General features: G+C 37.8%; 1 protein-coding gene across 8 annotated transcripts in view; it reads left to right on the plus strand.

Annotated features, from left to right (window-relative positions):
- The first annotated feature begins 462 nt into the window (after nucleotides 1–462).
- The window catches only part of LOC149544738 (uncharacterized), a 29,843-nt gene continuing 12,363 nt past the window's right edge, over nucleotides 463–17,942 (plus strand). For 4 of the 8 annotated variants that reach the window (XM_089795317.1, XM_089795318.1, XM_089795319.1 and 1 more), the window contains exon 1: nucleotides 468–1,321. Coding sequence is in view for 2 of the 8 variants with exons in the window: in XM_089795320.1 (XP_089651446.1) it covers nucleotides 602–608 (7 nt within the window). In the remaining 6 variants the exon portion in view is untranslated. Of the gene's footprint in view, nucleotides 1,322–10,419; nucleotides 10,578–17,942 lie in introns of all 8 variants that reach the window. The other 4 variants (XM_089795314.1, XM_089795320.1, XM_089795321.1 and 1 more) reach the window with 4 other exon arrangements.

Below are 17,942 nucleotides of genomic sequence, written 5' to 3' on the forward strand. Positions count from 1 at the left end.
TAAATATGCATTCGCTAAAATAGAAACATAACTAAAAGGAAAAAATAATTAGAAACATCTATAATATAGAATAATATATATTTATCATATTTATATATTATATATATATTATGAATCGCATTTATGGATAATATTAAATATAATACTAAATTCCTTATAACAAATATTAATGGTTTAGTAATAAATTTGACGGTTCTCTTCAAATTTGAGGCCTGCAATATAATTGTAGAGCTCGGTTAAGGGGGCAAAATTGATTGTACGAGTTCCTTCCATCGATGAAATCCAATATGCACGATATTTTGCTTTAGGAATAGAAAAGTTGGAATAAGTTTTCCATTTTCTGTTTGGTTCGTCACTTGAAATAGGAAATAGGAATATGTATTCTCATTTTGCCTCTAAAATGAGCTTATACCCATTCCAAAAAATCCCAATATTACATGCCTATTCTCCATTCATATGCCCCTGACCAAACGGACCCTTATTTCCTCGATCACTCTCTATTACAACAATGTGTCCCATTTACGAAGACGCGATGGCTCATGCCATAGTGGCTGACGGAAAAACTGGAGCGCTGGCTAACACCCGTTGAACGCATAAACAAATGAAAGGTCCCAATAATCTTGCAACAGTTTATTGTTGGAAATGGTTCCATCTCCAAAGTTTGCTGTCATTCACTCTCTGACGCCTGCTTTTCAAAGGCATTTAAATGTTAAATGAACGACAAATAAATCAAACTTCAATTCATGAACGACCAGTCAAAAAATACATCAGTTGGCAATTAGGGCTTCTTCCTCCCCATGCAGGTCAGAGGTGTGGCCTGCGTAGTAAGGCCTGTTCATGGATTTTGATGACGAGGAATATAAAAAAGATGTATCTGTAAAAAAACACATCTGCATGCAGATAAGCGGGGCGTGTGATTTTCGTGATGCTTGAATGTATATTTACTTCTGTGTTGATCCCTTGTCATTTTTCCTTCGCGCAAGCTTGCATAACTCTCAGAATGTGCAACCAAATAAACCTAGGAGACAAAAGCATAAACAATGCATGTTGAATGCGGCCACTAGTGTTGTGCCCTGCTCATTGTTCTCATCTCTGTGCCAGGAATTCTCTGTTCTGTAATTTTAATATGCTATACCGTCTTTTGGTCGACATTGTTACTGTTTCCTTTATCCGACGCCTTTTACCATTGGACCGTGGCTCTTCACAAAATTGGGCTTCTTTTTATGCAAGGGTTCAGTCCTTGTAACTTACGTCAAGCAAGGCAAGGTGTGAACTGAGTGAAGCGCAGGGGATTCCTGCTCAGAGTTGTTGGCAGGGCTTTGTAAGTATTTTCGATTCAAGTCTTCCGTGGTAAATTTGTATCTATCTATATTACACGGGTTGTCAATTTATGGATTTTCTGTAAAACTTTTAGCGGTTTACTGAGGACACCTCTGTACACCTTAAATTTTTGTAATCCATAGTATAGAGTACAGAAGGCTTAAAAGATTTAAAGCTTTCCTAGTTTTTCATATCATCTTCTTATGACCCAATGGTCAATTGACATATCCAAATATCAGAAACAGTAGCTTTAGCTGTCCAAAAAGGATTTTTCAAGGATTAATACTTGTTTTGTAAGCATTCCAAAGCTTGGAGATGACACATCCTCTGCAAAGACAAAGGTTTCCTGACTAGATTTCCTTATGATCAGAAGCTAATGCTCTCTATGTATTGACATCCCTAGCTGTTAGAATCAGATTGCGAGAACCGATGATTAAAAGATGAAATCTGTGGAATGCTCCCTTGAGTTCGCTGTAAATAGCGATAATACTAGTTTATGGTGCTATCCTACAATATGCCCTATAACCATGATGATTGTATGCAAAGAATGCTTCCAACATGATTTGATAGGATACTGATCCCATTTTAAATCACCTTGAACACTCCAACTAATTTCCACTACCAATTCATCATTAACATTTAAAGAAATAAATTAAAAACAAAAACAGTGAACTCAAGAAGTGGGATTAATTACTTTCTTTCATTATTCATTCTCCAAACTCCTCAAAATTGAAAAAAATGATTTCTTATATCTCTAAAACTCCTTCAAATGTTTGCTATTTTCTAATTGATAAGTAGGAGATAATTTCCACAGCAAGTCAAATTGTGATATTGCTATCAGGATTTTCTAATTATCAACCTTCTCAAATAATTACATGCAACTTTAAAACATCTTAAGGAATTACTACTAACTAAAAAAACTTTGTAATCTTAAAATCTCAAAAAAATCACTAAAATCAAAAGCCACAAAGTCTCAAAACTCACTAATTATACACAAACTGCTGACATAGATACCGTTTGGGTTTAAATTCAATGATTGCCACATTCGATAATCTCAAGTTGGGAAATTACCCCACTTCAACCAAGTATATGGTGATAATGGATGGGTACCAATTTTGCAAGTTCCAAGAGCGTTTGACAAGCTTAATGCTACACAGAAGAGCACTGTTAGAAAATAATTTCTGCTGCAATTAACATGTGCTTGAACATTACATAGAGAAAAAGGCCTGACCATGTCTGGTCTTGCATTTGATCCTTTTGGTGTGCATCAGCATGGCCTGACATACACAGCTTTGCCTCGAACATCAAGCATTGAAACATTATTTCTCTTAAGGCCTTTAACACCAAGAAACTTTAAGGTGAAAGTCCCAATCATACAAGAATGACACGCCTTGAAATGGCTTGCATCGCAATGAACATATGACATCTATTATCATATTCCCATTGAGCACTCGCCACTTTTAACCTCATAAGCAAGACATCTTACATGACAAAGACTTAATGTCCTCAGACATTATTTGTTTCCAGGAAACACATTTGAAAGAACTGTCGCTGGATAGTCCTTTAACAATTGTTTTGCAGCATATGTAATATCTTTTCTTTTGACATTCAAATGAGGGTATGATGTGCTCCATTCCTATTGATTAATATTAAAAAGTGCTAACTCAGTCGGAAGATCTCTATCTTGAACGCATGGGCCAAACTAATTCCTGCCATAACTCACGGCAGATAATTAGGATAAAACATCCTACACATTAGTATGCCAACTGAAATTACATATATGTTTATGTGATGGTGGCAGAAAAAAAAAAAATGCTGTAGAGTACCTGTTGGAGCTAATAAAGACTTATATAACTTTTCCTGAAAACTGCATGCCATGCCCAAGAGCAAGAGCTAGGATCAAGGTTAAAGAAATAAAATCAATAAAAGGCATCTTCCTTTTTGACCAAAGCTGCTCCGCATAAAAATTAAACTTGATTTTCATCAAAGATTTGGCCATGTTAAAGCATTCCTGCAGTGAAGAATTTATTGGGCCCTATGAATTCTAAAACATTAGTGGTCGGGCTAAAGCAATAGGCCTATATTGGTTGTAACTTATTTTTGTTGTTCTAAATTGGGATGATCATGGTCAGAATGATTCATGGTGGAGATAAAATACTGAATGTATTAGAGTGAAGTGTAGGATGTGTAGTTGAGTTTTGGTTTTTAGAATGGTCAGAGAAGAATAATGGCAGCTTTTGGATTTCGATTCAGGGGGGAGTAAATCGTGAAATTTATTCAAGATTTGTGTTTTAAGATGCTTGGTGTTAATGCTCAGAACAGAAGTTCCATTAATTCCATTGCATCATAGAAAGCTTAAAAAGCATACCCTATCCTTAAGCTCCAAGGGATTTATACTTTGGTTGCTTTCCATTGAAAGACTTTGTATGTGGATTAACATTTGGATTAGTAGGTTTTGTGGTGCATTTGATTTGCTTATGAATTTTGGTATAACGTTTTAAGTTTTTATCATTCATATGGAGGAGTTTTCCTGCTCTTTTTTATGTGCAATCTTTTCTATATATTTGTGGGATTGTTGCTTATTTTTATTTGATGTAGGAGTATCTTGGGTTCGCTTGCAATCCTGCATGTTTGAGAGGGATTTTGGTTAATGGTTATGGAGCTTGGTGAATATTGATGCTCGGCATACACTGGGAGCTCGACATGGTCTTGGTTGCTCGGCATGGTCTTTTGCTGCTCGGCATGGTCTGGAAATTTTGTGCTTGTTGCAAGTCGTGTAACTAATTTTCTATAATGAGTTAGAGGATGAAAATTTGAGGAATTGAAGACAGCCTAGATTTCTATCTATAGTTCGAAGCATGAGTTCTAATTCATCCGGAGCTAGGAGATATTGCAATTTTACTAAGACATAGATTTTGGGAATTTAATTATTGGAGGAGGCCGACTTTGGCATTTAATTTATGTATTTGTATTTAATTTGTGTTTTGGGCCGACTTGTGGCTTAGATTGGTATAAGTAGGGGTTGTGGGGAGTCATTAGGCATGATCATTCAGCAAGGAGAAGTAGAGGAGCTTGGAAGAGCGAATTTTGAGAAGGGCTAGTAGCCAGGGTTTGGGATTGGATCTTGAGGGATCTTGTAGAACTATTACTTGCTTTGTACTTGGCCGTAACTGGGAAGGCCTTATAGCCAGACACATTGCATGTAATCAGTTATATTTTATGAATATATTATTATGATTTGGTATCAGATCTTGCATTATTGCTCCTTGTCCTTGCATTGTTGCTTCATGTTATTATCTTTCTGCTGCATGGTTGTATAGCTGGGGGCTAGGAGATCTCCTTTGGGGATTCTCCTGCCTTGCACTGCATCATTATCTGCATGTCTTAATGCGTATTAGTTGGTTTTATTGTTCATTTGGATTTATGAGTATGGGCTGTCTTTCTTGGATTTGGTACTTAGTTCTATGTAGATTGAGATTTGTTTGGGTGGCCAACAGCTTTGCATTTAGTTGGATTTACATGAGAGTTGTTCGTCATGATTCATGTCTCATGGTTGTGTGTTGTGCAAAAAATTATAACATCACTGGCACTCTTCCTATCTCCTATGTAAGTACCGTGTACACCTGATTTCTCTGAGTCAAAAGCTTGTCTAATCTGAATAAGCATGATTAACATGTGAGCTTTCACTATTTATCAAGATAACAAACTTGTATATATGTATGTGTGTGTATGTATGTATGTGTGTATGTATGTATGTATGTGTGTGTGTATGTGTGTATATTTGTGTGTGTATGTATGTATGTATGTATGTGGATATTATGTATGTAAGTGTGTGTGTGTTTGTATGTGTGTGTGTATGTGTATATGTTGTATGTATGTATGTATGCATGTGGAAATTGCAGGAGAACATTCTAGGGGATATACAACTATGTATGTATGTATGCATTTGGAAATCACAGGACAACGTTCTGGGGGATATATAAGCTTAAGTCTACCCAAGAGTATTCAGGGCTTCCATATGTGTGTACCTTGTTCAACTGTTGTCTTTGGCTACTCTACAGAGCTCCATTTGTTAAACCACACAACACTTTACTGCATGGTGCAGGCTTTATTTTTATTTTTGAGATACTTTATCTGTTGTGCTTTCTAACATTTTCCCTCAAGCCAAATAAGGTAACACATTATGCCTGCTTCATTTGGTGCTTGAAAGCCATCTGATGGCTACTATATTCTCTGTCTTGTGAACAATGTCAATGCTGGACTAAATTCTCAAGATTACTTCAATTTAGCGTTGAAATTTTCCCAATATGGATTGCTTGAATTTATCTTGAAGGTAAAAACTGCCCAGTTAGCCATTGCAACGATTGTTGGAGCAGATTTTCTTTGCTTGGAGGCATTTTCTTTTTCTTCTTCCATCTTGGGCGAATTTCTGCCCTAGGCAATTTTGAGGCAAATTCAGATTTTTATTGCTTGGGCAAATTTTGTGGAGGCCTGACTTTTGGGTGAATTTAGTGGAGGATTGATATTTTTTTTCTTGCAAAGGGGCTGTGATTTTATATCAGATCTGTTCATGGGTAGCGAGCTAGGGTTTTGAGGCATGCATTAGCATCTAGGGTTTTGGCCTCCATTTTGGACTGTTTTGGGCAGCATTTGATTCATTTTCAGATCTGATCCTTTGTTGTCAATTGCAGTCTTCATAAGGTAGAAAAATCCATCAGATTCGGGCACCTTCATTCTGGGCAATTTGCATGTGCATGTTAGGGTTTTATTGGCGGCAACTTCTAGGGCATTTTGGACAGAATTTGGATAGTGTTTTGGAGGTCTGATTTATATCATTTATGACAAATTTGAGGGCCTGATTTGACAAGTTTTATTGCAGCATTTCATGCCCTAGTTGGGTCCTAACCAAACTCTAGCAATTTTCATTGACATCTTCTACTATTGGCAACTTTTTTTGAACGATATTGAAGGCAGATTTGAGGACATTGTTTAGTGCCCTAGATCAAGTATTTCAATGACAATTTCCAGAATTTGATCAAGTCTGATTTGGACAACATAAGGGCAGATTTTCACACATTTTGGTGCCCTAGACAAGGAGTTTTAATAAGCATTTTCAGTATTTGCATAAGGTGGACAGAATTCCAAGGTCTTATTTCACTTGCCATGACTTCACATTCTTGCTTGGAGGACTAAATTTTCACATGTCGGACAAATTTTCAAAGGTGTTCTTTGTTGAAAGAAGGATGAACTTCATTCCATGTTTGGAGGCCTCTCTAAGGGCAAGGTTGTCTCTCTCTTGTTCTTGCTTGGTTTCTTTCCTCTTCTCTTGCTTGTACTTTTCATCCACCACTTCATCGTCCCATTGATAGTTTGGAGTTGGGAGATATAAGTGTAGTTTTCATGATAGGTCACTTGGAGAGGCATAAATAAGCTAGACCACCCTAGGTATTGGAGAGGGAGTCATAAGTGTAGTCCATCCTAAGACATGAAGAGGCAGAAATAAGTGGTAGCCCCACCCTTAGGTTGAAGATTGGAGATTGATAAGTGTAGTGATAGCATTTGGCAAGGCAGAAATAAGTTAGAATCCATCGATAGAAAGAAGGTTGGAGATCGATAAGGGTAGTCCATATCACTTAGAACAAAGGGGCAGATATAAGTGTTTAGGATGGTAGATGTTAGTGCAAGCAAGAACCCAAGAGGAATGTATACCAAAAAAAGACAAGGAAGACATGATGTCAAAGACCGCCTTCTTCTTGAAATTGAAGCAAGTCTGTGACACCAACAGTGGCACTATAAACATGATACAGTTAGAGAGACAGACGATGGAATCAGGTTGCCAAGTTCCACCAAGATAATCAAGATGCCTACTTCACTCTCCTAAAACAGTATTGGGTACATAAAGGCAAGAAGGGAGTCACCAAGGTGTTAAGGTTCACCCAATCAGACTTCAAATTAGAGTATGGCGTACTCATTGTGTTGCTCAATTGAGTCATGGCGTCTCACAAGGTATGCAATTTGAGAATTGGATATATTACTTTATTCATGAAATTGCAAATGGAAAGGGCAAATTTGATTGGGCTAGAATTATAAGTGAAAATCTAGAAGTACAACTTAGGGCAGTGCAAAACTAGAAGCAATTTCACATGGGGTCCTAGCCCTTCTATTTGATTGCAAGCCGACAAAGGTTGAAGTGGGAGCTTTGGTGAAGAATGAAATTAGGTGAAGGGCGAATTTGATTGAAGATTGAGATTCAAGAAGCCTTGCAATTTCAAGAAAGAGCGGATTAGTAGAAGAGATTTGAAAATATTTGAGGTTGGGCAAGGCTTGGCTATTCGTACAAGCTAGCTTGGTTGGATTCGAATGGGAAGGTTAAGGAAGGCAAGGATAATGGGGGAGGTTAAGTTTGATTTCAAGGTAGTGGCCAAGAGCAAGGCTCTCAAGTTGCAAAGAAGTTCACATCTAGGGAACCCATCGAGGCCAAGGCAAGATTACCCCAAGTGCATGAAGACCTCATCCTTTCAGGGTCAGGACATCAAGTACGAGCAAGTTCGAGTGGTGATAAGAAAGTTTCTAAGGACAAGCTCAAGCATCCAAGGCTTCACCTTATCTCAAGGATTGAATAAATTTATAAGATAAGGTTGATGAGGTAGCACTTTCATGTGCATGCAATCAAATCATGCCAAGTGTCCTAGGTTCTCGTTGGTTGACAAATTATTGTAATTTTCTCATTGGCCCACAAAGTTGGCACCCTCATGTAATTGGTTGAATAATGATAACCTTAATTAGGGTTTGTAAGATATAATCTTGGCCCTTGATTTTGCCTCTTAATCTCAGCCATTCATTGTAATTTGGAGCCTCTATATAAGGCCATTTTGCTCTCATTTGTGAGGGAGTTATGTTGGAGAATTGTTGCCAAAATACTATCAAAATTGTTCTGTATTCATTGTTGTGGCTTGCATGGTGGATATACATGATCATTTTGGTGTATTGCATGGTTCTTCTCATCTCTCAAATTAAAAGTAGGATTTCATTTCATGTTGTTAGAGTAGAAGTAGATGGCTAATTGTATGGTGATGTTAGTGAATGTTTGATAGGGACCTATATACTAGGCCACTAGCATCCTAGCGGCTTGTTAGGAAGCATTGTGTGGTAATCTAGTCCAATCGCTCCTAAGTTCTACTTGCATATCATCTTTCCACTTGTACTTCAAGTTGGGTTGGAAGATAGGTGTCAGTGTGAAAATCCTAAGAGTATCCCTTAGAATCATTGCACCAATGGAGGTAGCGCCGTTGGCAAGCTTTCATTTGGTTAGATCCACGTCCATTCCTAATTTCTCCATCCATAGGAGTAGTAGTAGAGCAATAAGCATTTAGTGGTAGGAGTAGTTGAAAGTGAAAGTGATCAAGGAGAAAGAACAAGTCAAGCAAGCGAAGTACCACCAAGTTATCTTCAAATGAATAACGTAAGCCCGCCTACGTGATTACTAGCAAATCACATCGATATACTGAGTTAGTATCCACAGGTGTAAGGAACATTGGAGTTTTGCTTATGTCTTCATGAGCATTAACTTTTCAAGAGAGGAATTGAGGATTTGATATTCCATATCAGGTGTTTAATTGCTATATGTTATGTAGTGGTACAAAACTGATATCAACAGACTCTAAAAAATGTTAGAGAACGTTGCAAATGGTATTCTAGAGGCTCAATAAATTTAGATGAAACTAAGGCAAGACAAAAACGATTTTAAACTTAAAAGAACAAGAATTTAGGAACTTACTTGTGAATCCAAGTTTACTTGAAAAGAGCTTCAAATCCACTTAAAATCTGCTCCTAATCCACTTGCAACTACTGTGTATTGCTGCCAAACACTTTTTTTCTCCTCCTAAACCCTTCTTCATTCTCCAAGATGCTCAACGCTGCAAATGGATTATGTTTTGGCATCTCGCTGGGCGTTCTAGTTTTACTGGTAAAGCCCGCAAGAAAATGTTTAGCTATCATCAATAAGTGCCAATTTATTGCTAAGAAATAGCAGTTTTCTTGTTGAGAAGTTTGTAACTTCTCATTCGTGATTTCTCACACTGAAAGTATGTGTTTTTGTGTGGCGTTTAACTTCTGGTGAGAAGCCAATATATCAGTGCTATACCTGCATGATTTTGAACTATGATCAATATAACGACTAAATATTGCAGTGGGAAACTGTGTTAGGTAACTACCTTTGTTCTTTTTGACTGTTTGGTGTGTCCTATCTAGAAAAGGGTAGATTGGAAGACATGCTAATGTGTGTTGATTTTGACAAAAGTAAAGAGAGCTGTGAGAATATTGTTTTTAAATCAATATTATTACATCATACTAGTAACTTTAATAACTTAATCTTTTAGTTGTTATTATTTGTAATTATTGGCATGAAATCTTGAAGTATTGTGAACAAAACTGATAGATCGTTCAGCTAAACTATCACTGTTTTGTGATGCTGTGAAGCTTTTTCATGGCGGACACAGCTCCAAGCCTCTTGTCGTAGACTGAACTTTATCAATTTGAGTGTCAAATATTAGGTATAAGAAAGGTAATCAAATTTTGATGAAGTGCAATTTGACATGTTTGGATGTGCATATTCTTAAGTCAATATACTTTAACATCTTACATTCATTGCAAAATAAAGCAACATTTGAAAAAACCATTTAACATTAAAAAATACCATCCTAAGTTAGTTAATAGAACAATTTAGATGTCAACTAATTGGCCCTTACAACCTAGAGTGAGTTTAGGTTGCCAAAATCAAAATCAAATTTGTACTCTGATCTTTATATTGAAAACCACAATAAAAGGTAGAATAATGTAGTGGATTTTGGTTAAGGGAAGCCATATCCCAAGGCAACGACATGGCTGCCAACAGCTTTAAGATATAAAGCCTTATCATAAGTAAAATACTAAAATTAACAACAAATAGTAGTCATAGTTGCCTGCCGTGTGACCCATTTGGAAGATGCTAAAAGTTTAAAGATGCTGCTTGCTTTAACACATAAAATGAGAACTTTCTTGATTGCGATGAGATTCAATCAATCTTAGTTTCCTCTTCTCTAAACTTTCACATCATTGCAGAGATGTTTGAGTGAAGAAAGTTGTACGCCAGAGAATGTGCACACAGTGTGCAATTTATCAAAGCATCTGGGGATTCGTTCTTTTGAAGTTGGCAAGGCCAAGACCATTTACAAGGCAATAGTGGAGTGACATAAAGGATTGGTGCGAATGACAAAGAGGTAAACTCATTCCTAGATTGTTTTTGCTTTTATTGAAATGGTGCCCTTTTGTGAAAATTAATGGTTCTAGAGAAATGTAGGCTTCGAGAATGAATAAATTTGGAAGAATAAAGATCAAGCTATATTATGCTGTCACATAAACCTTCTTTCCAGATCTTTGGCCTTTCTTCAAATGATATACATTTTGTGAAAACGAATTGTTGATTAACAATTTGTTTTCCTTGATTTGGTTTATACCATGACTCTTAATGTGCCCAATTTGGTGAAAGACAAAGTAGTTAACAACAAAATGGGTCAATGTAGGTGTTCTATCAAGGACTTCTGAATTGAAAAGGTATAGCTCCCTTGTATGCAAAGGTTTGCAATGAATATTGTTTTTAGTAGATCAACAAGACTTACGGGTATGCTCTTAACCAGAGAGCAGAAGAGGTATGACTAGATTGCCCAAAGCCTTTAACAATTCAGGCAGATTTCAAATGATGACTCACAAAGCTCCACAACTATGAATGCACACGAGTCACTTTAAGTTCTAACACCTAAATGCAGCCTGTTCGATCTACTTGAATGCAAGATGCAACAATGCAAGACTATCTAACAATGCATACTGCATAAGAAGAGAAAGTATGATTAACTAGGCAATACTGTTGATATTAGTTTTGTACCACTACATAACATATAGCAATTGAACACCTGATATGGAATATCAAATCTTCAATTCTTCTCTTGAAAAGTTAATACTCATGAAGACATAAGCAAAACTCCAATGTTCCTTACACTTGGGGATACTAACTCAGTATATTGATGTGATTTGTTGGTAACCATGTAGGCAGCCTTACTCTATTTGTTTAAGGACAACTTGGACTTTTGGTGGGTTGGTGGTGACGATGGTTTTGTATGAGTTCCAGACGATGTTGATGGAGATGGTGATGGTGACGGTGGGTGTAGTGCCATATAATGTTGAGAACTTCCAGGTGCTTGAAGACGATAGACATATCCTTAAATTCTTGACCAATTCAGATGTTTTTACAACACAAATCATTGATGGTGAAGTGGATGAAGAAGCAGAAATTGACTTAGGAGTTATGAGCTTGAAGACAAATACTATTCCAGAGGGAATGATTGAGTCAGAATGAATATTCGACATGGACCAATTCAACAAAGTGCAATATCAACCCATGGGGGGTGATGAATGCAAAAAGATAAATTTGGGAACAGAGGATTGTCCCAAAATAGTTCATATTGGGAAAGTTTGCACACCTAAGGAGAAGGCGGATATATTGAGTTTGATGAAGGAATTCCCAAATGTAATTTCTTGGGGATATGAAGATTTGAAAATATATGATCCTTCCATCATCACACATACAATTCCACTGAAGGAAGGGAGTAAACCATTTAGGCAGCGACAAAGGCCAGTCAATCCTTTGGTAGAACCATTGATATTCCAAGAAGTAAAGAAGCTGCTAAATGCGCAGATAATCTTCCCAGTAAGGCATTCCATGTGGGTCGCCAACCTTGTCCTAGTTAGGAAGAAAAACGGAGAAATTAGGTTATGTGTCGATTTCAAGAATTTGAATAGAGTGTCAGAAAAGGATAATTATTCATTGCCATCACTAGAGGAGGCTTTCTTCATTCACCTAAAGCAAAATTTGTTACACGAAGGCAAAAAAGGAGTTACCAAATCATCAAGGCTCACCATGTCAGATTTCAAATCAGAGTACGGCGATCTTGTTGTACTTCTCAGCCGAATCATGGGCTTAGCTCAAGGTATGCAATTCGAGAACTAGATGTATTATTTTATTGATGGAATTGGAAATGGAAAAAGAAGATTTGATTGGGCTAAGATTATAAGCGAGAATTTAGAGTTGCAACTTAGGACTGTGCAAAATCAAAAGCAATTCTATATGGGGTCGTACCTCTTTTATTTGATTTAGAGGCGGTGAAAATTGAAAAGTGAATCTCAAGGGAGAGTGAATTCGAGGAAGAGCAAATTTGGAGGAAGTGATTTGAAAATATTTGAGGCAAGGCTTGGCTATTCATGCAAACCAAATTCGAATAGGAAGGTTAGAAAAGACCAGGAAGGTTAAGGAAGGCAAAGACAATGAAGGAGAAAAGCAAAATGAAAGGTTGAAAGAGGTCATGTTCGATTTCAAGGTGGTGGCCAAAAGCAAGACTCTCAAATTGCAAGGAGGTTCACATTTGGGCAAGCCATCGAGGCCAAGGCAAGATTACCCCAAGTGCATGGAGACCTCACCCTTTCAAGGTCAAGACATCAGGTACAAGCAAGTTCAAGTGGTGATGAGAAAGTTTCTAAGGACGAGCTCAAGCATCCAAGGCTTCACCTCATCTCAAAGATTAAATAAATTTATAAGATAAGGTTGATGAGTTGGCAATTTCCTGTTCATGCAATCAAATCATGCCAAGTGTCCTATGTTCTCATTGGCTAACAAATTATTGTAATTTTTTTCATTGGCCCACAAAGTTGTTGCCCTCATGTAATTGGTCGAATGATGGTAACCCTAATTAGGGTTTGTAAGGTTTAATCTCGGTCCTTGATTTTGCCTCTTAATCTTGGCCACTCGTAATTTTTGGCCTCTACATAAGGCCATTTGCTCTAATTTGTAAAGGGTTGCTCACGATAATGCCAAAATCGCTTTTCTTTCTCATTGTTGTGACTTGTATGGTGATTAAGAACTTCTGGTGTTGTCGCATGGTTTCTACTTCCAATAGTTAGAATAAGATTTTCTTTGAAGTTGCTAAAGTAGATTTCATTTCAAGAAGGTTGTTAAGTAGAGAGCAAAGTAGATGGATAGTTGCATGGTAGTATTAGTGGATGTTTGATAGGGATCTATAACTAGGCCACTAGCATCCTAGCGGCTTGTTGGGAAACCTTGTGTGGTAAACTAGTTCCTTTCCCTTGGATCATTGCATCTATGGAGGTAGAGCTGTTGGTAAACTTTCATTAGATTCGATCCCCATCCATTCGCTAATCTTTCCATTCATAGGAGTAGAATAGCGAGTAATTGAGTAGTCGAATTCCATTCTAGAAAGTTAGGAAGGTAAAAGTCATTAGAAGCATTATTGCCTCCTCGTGCAATCAACTTTATCTGGCACTACCCCTACTGTCATCATCACCATCTCCATCAACATCATCTGGAACTCATAAAAAACCATCGTCACCACCATCCCACCAAAAATCCAAGTCATTCTTGAATGAACAATGGAAGGCTGCCTACGTGATTACCAACAAATCACATCGATAACTGAGTTAGTATACACAGGTGTAAGGAACATTGGAGTTTTTTCTCATGTCTTCATGAGTATCAACTTTTCAAAAGAGGAATTGAATGTTTGATATCCCATATCAAGCGTTCAATTGCTATATGTTATGTAGTGGTACAAAATTGACATCAACATTATCTGGCGCTAAAAGGAGGGCCTAAAAAGTGTTTTGTTTGAGGATTTGTTGGTATTCAATTATGAAGAAGAATGGTGCTTCCTAGATCAAATCAACATAGAGTGACTTGGGGAACACTTCAAGATCATATTGTAGCCAGTTTGTGCTCAACTGCTTGGGAGGAAAGTGAAAGTACTAGAGAGTATTTGGACACCGTTGATATATTGAACCAAGAAGAAAGGAAAGCACGAGCTATTGAAAGGAGAATTCAGAAGAGGTTGGAATGTCAAAGAGAACTAGAAAGGAAGCTTGCAAGAGAAAGGAAAGCATGAAGACAAGCTCAGGCCACTGTTGAGGAAAATTCAAATTAGGAAAATCAATCGGGTTTGAACTATAGTCAAGTTGGATAGAAAAATTGTGTCTTTTTCCCCCGAAAGGTTTGAGAAATTGCAATCGGATAGAAGGCAAAGGATACTGTGATCTACACCACACTTGGAAGAGGATTTACTTGTGTTAGAATTTCATAAGATATCAAGGAATCGCTGGGTAGCTGATACTTCAAATTTGGCTAGCCCCTCAAGTAGTCAACCAGTTCAAGCTCAAGTCAATCAAGGAACGATGGCTTAACCACCATGGATTCAAAACAATGCCTCACCCATTTCATTTCAACAATATCATGATTTACCGAAGAATCTAGCGGTATTATGCTCCAAGTTCTTTGTTAATGACCCATCGTACAATAGAGGAGCATATCAAAGTATTTGAAGATGCATTGTGCAATAGAAGGATTCAACATGAGGATGTAGCGTGCAGGCTTTTCCCTTATTCATTGGGGGAAGACCCATACTATTGGTTTGTCAATCTGCCATTGTCGTCTAGAACAGGATGGGTTCAGCTCAGAGAAGCTTTTATTGCAAAATTCGGCATGCGCACCTCACCATTGGAGTTGCATAGGATGTTTGTGGACATTAGGAGACATGATAAGGAGTCAATAAGTTCCTTCAACAATTGTTTCCACAAGGCCTATACGAGATTGCAAGCCCCTTACAAAATGACGGAGGCAGGTGCTTTAGAAGCATATTACAGTGCCGTAGATAGACAACTATGTTTACAAGGATAGTGAATCCTGCTCCCACAACGTTGAATGAAGCTTACACTAAAGCAATTGAAATAGGGAAGCAATTGGACCAATAAGGAATGGAACCCCCAAGTGCTAGGTATCCGAATAATCCAGTTCCACAACTTACATACCAGGCACCTACAAATTAGTTGATGGTACATCTAGGGCCTCCATTGTCTCAGGCACCACCACCAATGCCAATTTATTTGCAAAATGCAAGTTCATCCACGAGAACACAAGAAGAAAAGGATGAAATGAAGGAATTGATCGAGCAAGTCAAGAAGCTATCTACAGAAGTTACTTATTTGAGAAATCAAAACAATCAACTCCAAAGTTCCCATAGAAACAATCAAGGAAATAATTATTAGAATCATGGTAGAAGTTATCAAGGAGGGTATCAGAGAAATCATCAAGAAGGTGGATACCAAAGAAACTATCAGGACAAAGATTATCAAAGAAAAAACCAAGGTGGTGGTATCAAAGGAATTATCAAAATAATAATCATCAAAGTAACAACCAGTCACAAGATCAAGGATATAACAATCAGTCTAACCAAAAGAGGACATGGAACACAGGCCCAAACAATGGAAATGTGCTGTCGCCACTAGATAATCAAGCCTTAGCGGATAGTAGGCCGGTGGATAGAATATTTCTTGCTGAGTCCGCCATGTCTAAATATTTTAGATTCCATGAGATTGGTCAACATTCGGAGTTAGGATGTGTTGAGTTCAAAAGGGCATCTAACCTATTTCAGAACATAATAGATGAGTCAAACAATCAGGAGGATATTAAGGTCACGGGGTATGAAATTGTCCCATCCTCAGGATATGATCAATGCTTGACTTTTGAGGAGATTTCATTTCCACCGAAATTTGAAGCATATGAAGAACATCAAGGGAGATTTCCTCCTGAGTCAGCCAACGGGCCAATTAGCGAGGTAATAGATCGAAATGAGGATAACAATGGGTCAGATTTTTCTTTCCCACCTTTGAGCAGCGTTGTTCTAGTTCAAGGGATAGGTGGGAACCAAACATTTCAACAATCGGCTAGCAATGCAAGGTTTTATCAAAAGAACAATAAGAGGAATGATGGACCTTTCACGTCCTCCATACCTCCAAACAATTTCAATACGCGTCCACACCCCAATGCAAGTAACATACCAAATTCTTCAGGGATGCACCCGAGTACAAACATGGTAACCATAACAACGGCAGCGGAACACAAAGTTCTCAACAAAGTATGCAACAAAACAATCAAGATGTTCGAGGATCACAGAGTGTCCAATTGACACAAGAAGTAAATAGAGGAAGAGCGGGAAACAATGCTGTAAACAATGATGAGATGAAAAGATTAGGACAAAGTGTAACAGAGGAGATGAAGAAGATCAAAATCAATCTCCCTTTGTTTGAATTGTTGAAGATAATGGAGATTAGAGATACATTCCTTAACAGTTTGAAGGATAATAGATCACAAGGGTCTCACACTCAAAGTGCAATAACGCATACTAGGGAGGCCTCCTCCTAATTCAGTGCATGTGATCCAAGACATTCCAGGAGGGAACATGACGAATTCATCTCAAGAGGTTTCATACAGAGACATGGAGAGTTCTACACAAGAGATTGCATATGGTGACATTAATGAGTTCAACAGACAGCTAGGGCCTCAACCAATCTATGTGGCTCAAGGATCAACACCGATGGAACAACAGACTCAAAGGAGTCAAGACCTGGTAAATAATAAGGAAAAGGTGAAGAAAGAAGAGGTAGTTCAACCAATAGATTTTGGAGTGAAGCCGAAGCAAGTACATAAGACACCCAGTGGTATATTATCAAGGGAAAGATGAGCCAACCCCATTCCTACTCTCAGTGAGGATATTTGGGAAGCTTCTCCATAATTGTTAGATAGATTCAAGAGCATTGAGTAACGTTATGCCATTGAATATTTGTAGAAGTTTGGGAATCACGCCTTTGGGATCAAACAGAAGGGTTACCCAATTGGATAAGATGGAAGTGTCGATGGTAGGTGAGCTACACAACATACACATGCAGTCGGCATTTGATCTGAGGATGGAACACATGGTAGATATTTTCATTGTAGATGTGGCCGATTCCTATGGATTGATCCTAGGTAGAGATTAGGCCAGAAAGTTAAATGGATACATGGCAACTGACTTTTCTCACATGTGGCTCCCATGGAGAGGATTGGCCAACCAAATCAAAATCGATAGCACCCCAAGGTTGAGATTGATAGTTACTGAATATGGGGAACCAAATGAAATATTGTTTATAGAAACAAATATGAACACCTATAGACCAAAGAAGACAAAAGTGTTGACAATGAATATCATAAGTGAAGGGATTCCACTAAAATCCGCATTGAGTTGGATCCAGATACTTCATCCGAAGATGGTGAAGGCATGTTTGAGAATTTTAAGAACTTTGTGATTAGAATTGTACAGCAAGGAGTAGAGCTGGGTAACTAAACATCAGTAAGAAACTTATTATTGCCCAACTGGTGCAGAATCCACAATGCTTTCCATTTGGAATTATCTTGCTCCTTGTGCACAATTGCCTTAGAACAAGTAGAGAAGAGAATCCCAAGGGCATTAAAACAAGATGATCAACATGGCAAATCGAAGGTTGAAACATTACAAGTTGTTGAAGCAGAAAGTAGCATGATGGGTGAAACAAAGAACCAAACTACGCCCCCTAAATTGGAAATGAAGAAAAGTGATGAAACAGACAAGTCCAAAGGTTCCCAAAAGGAGTATCAAGAAAGTGATGGAGTATGGACTCTAAGGTTCGATGGTTCCAAAACCAAGCAAGGGACTGAAGCCGGATTTGAGTTAGTT

The sequence above is a fragment of the Cupressus sempervirens genome, chromosome 8, assembly GCF_028749045.1.
Source record: "Cupressus sempervirens isolate cs-2001-9-10 chromosome 8, ASM2874904v1, whole genome shotgun sequence".
In the NCBI taxonomy this organism is placed as follows: domain Eukaryota; kingdom Viridiplantae; phylum Streptophyta; class Pinopsida; order Cupressales; family Cupressaceae; genus Cupressus; species Cupressus sempervirens.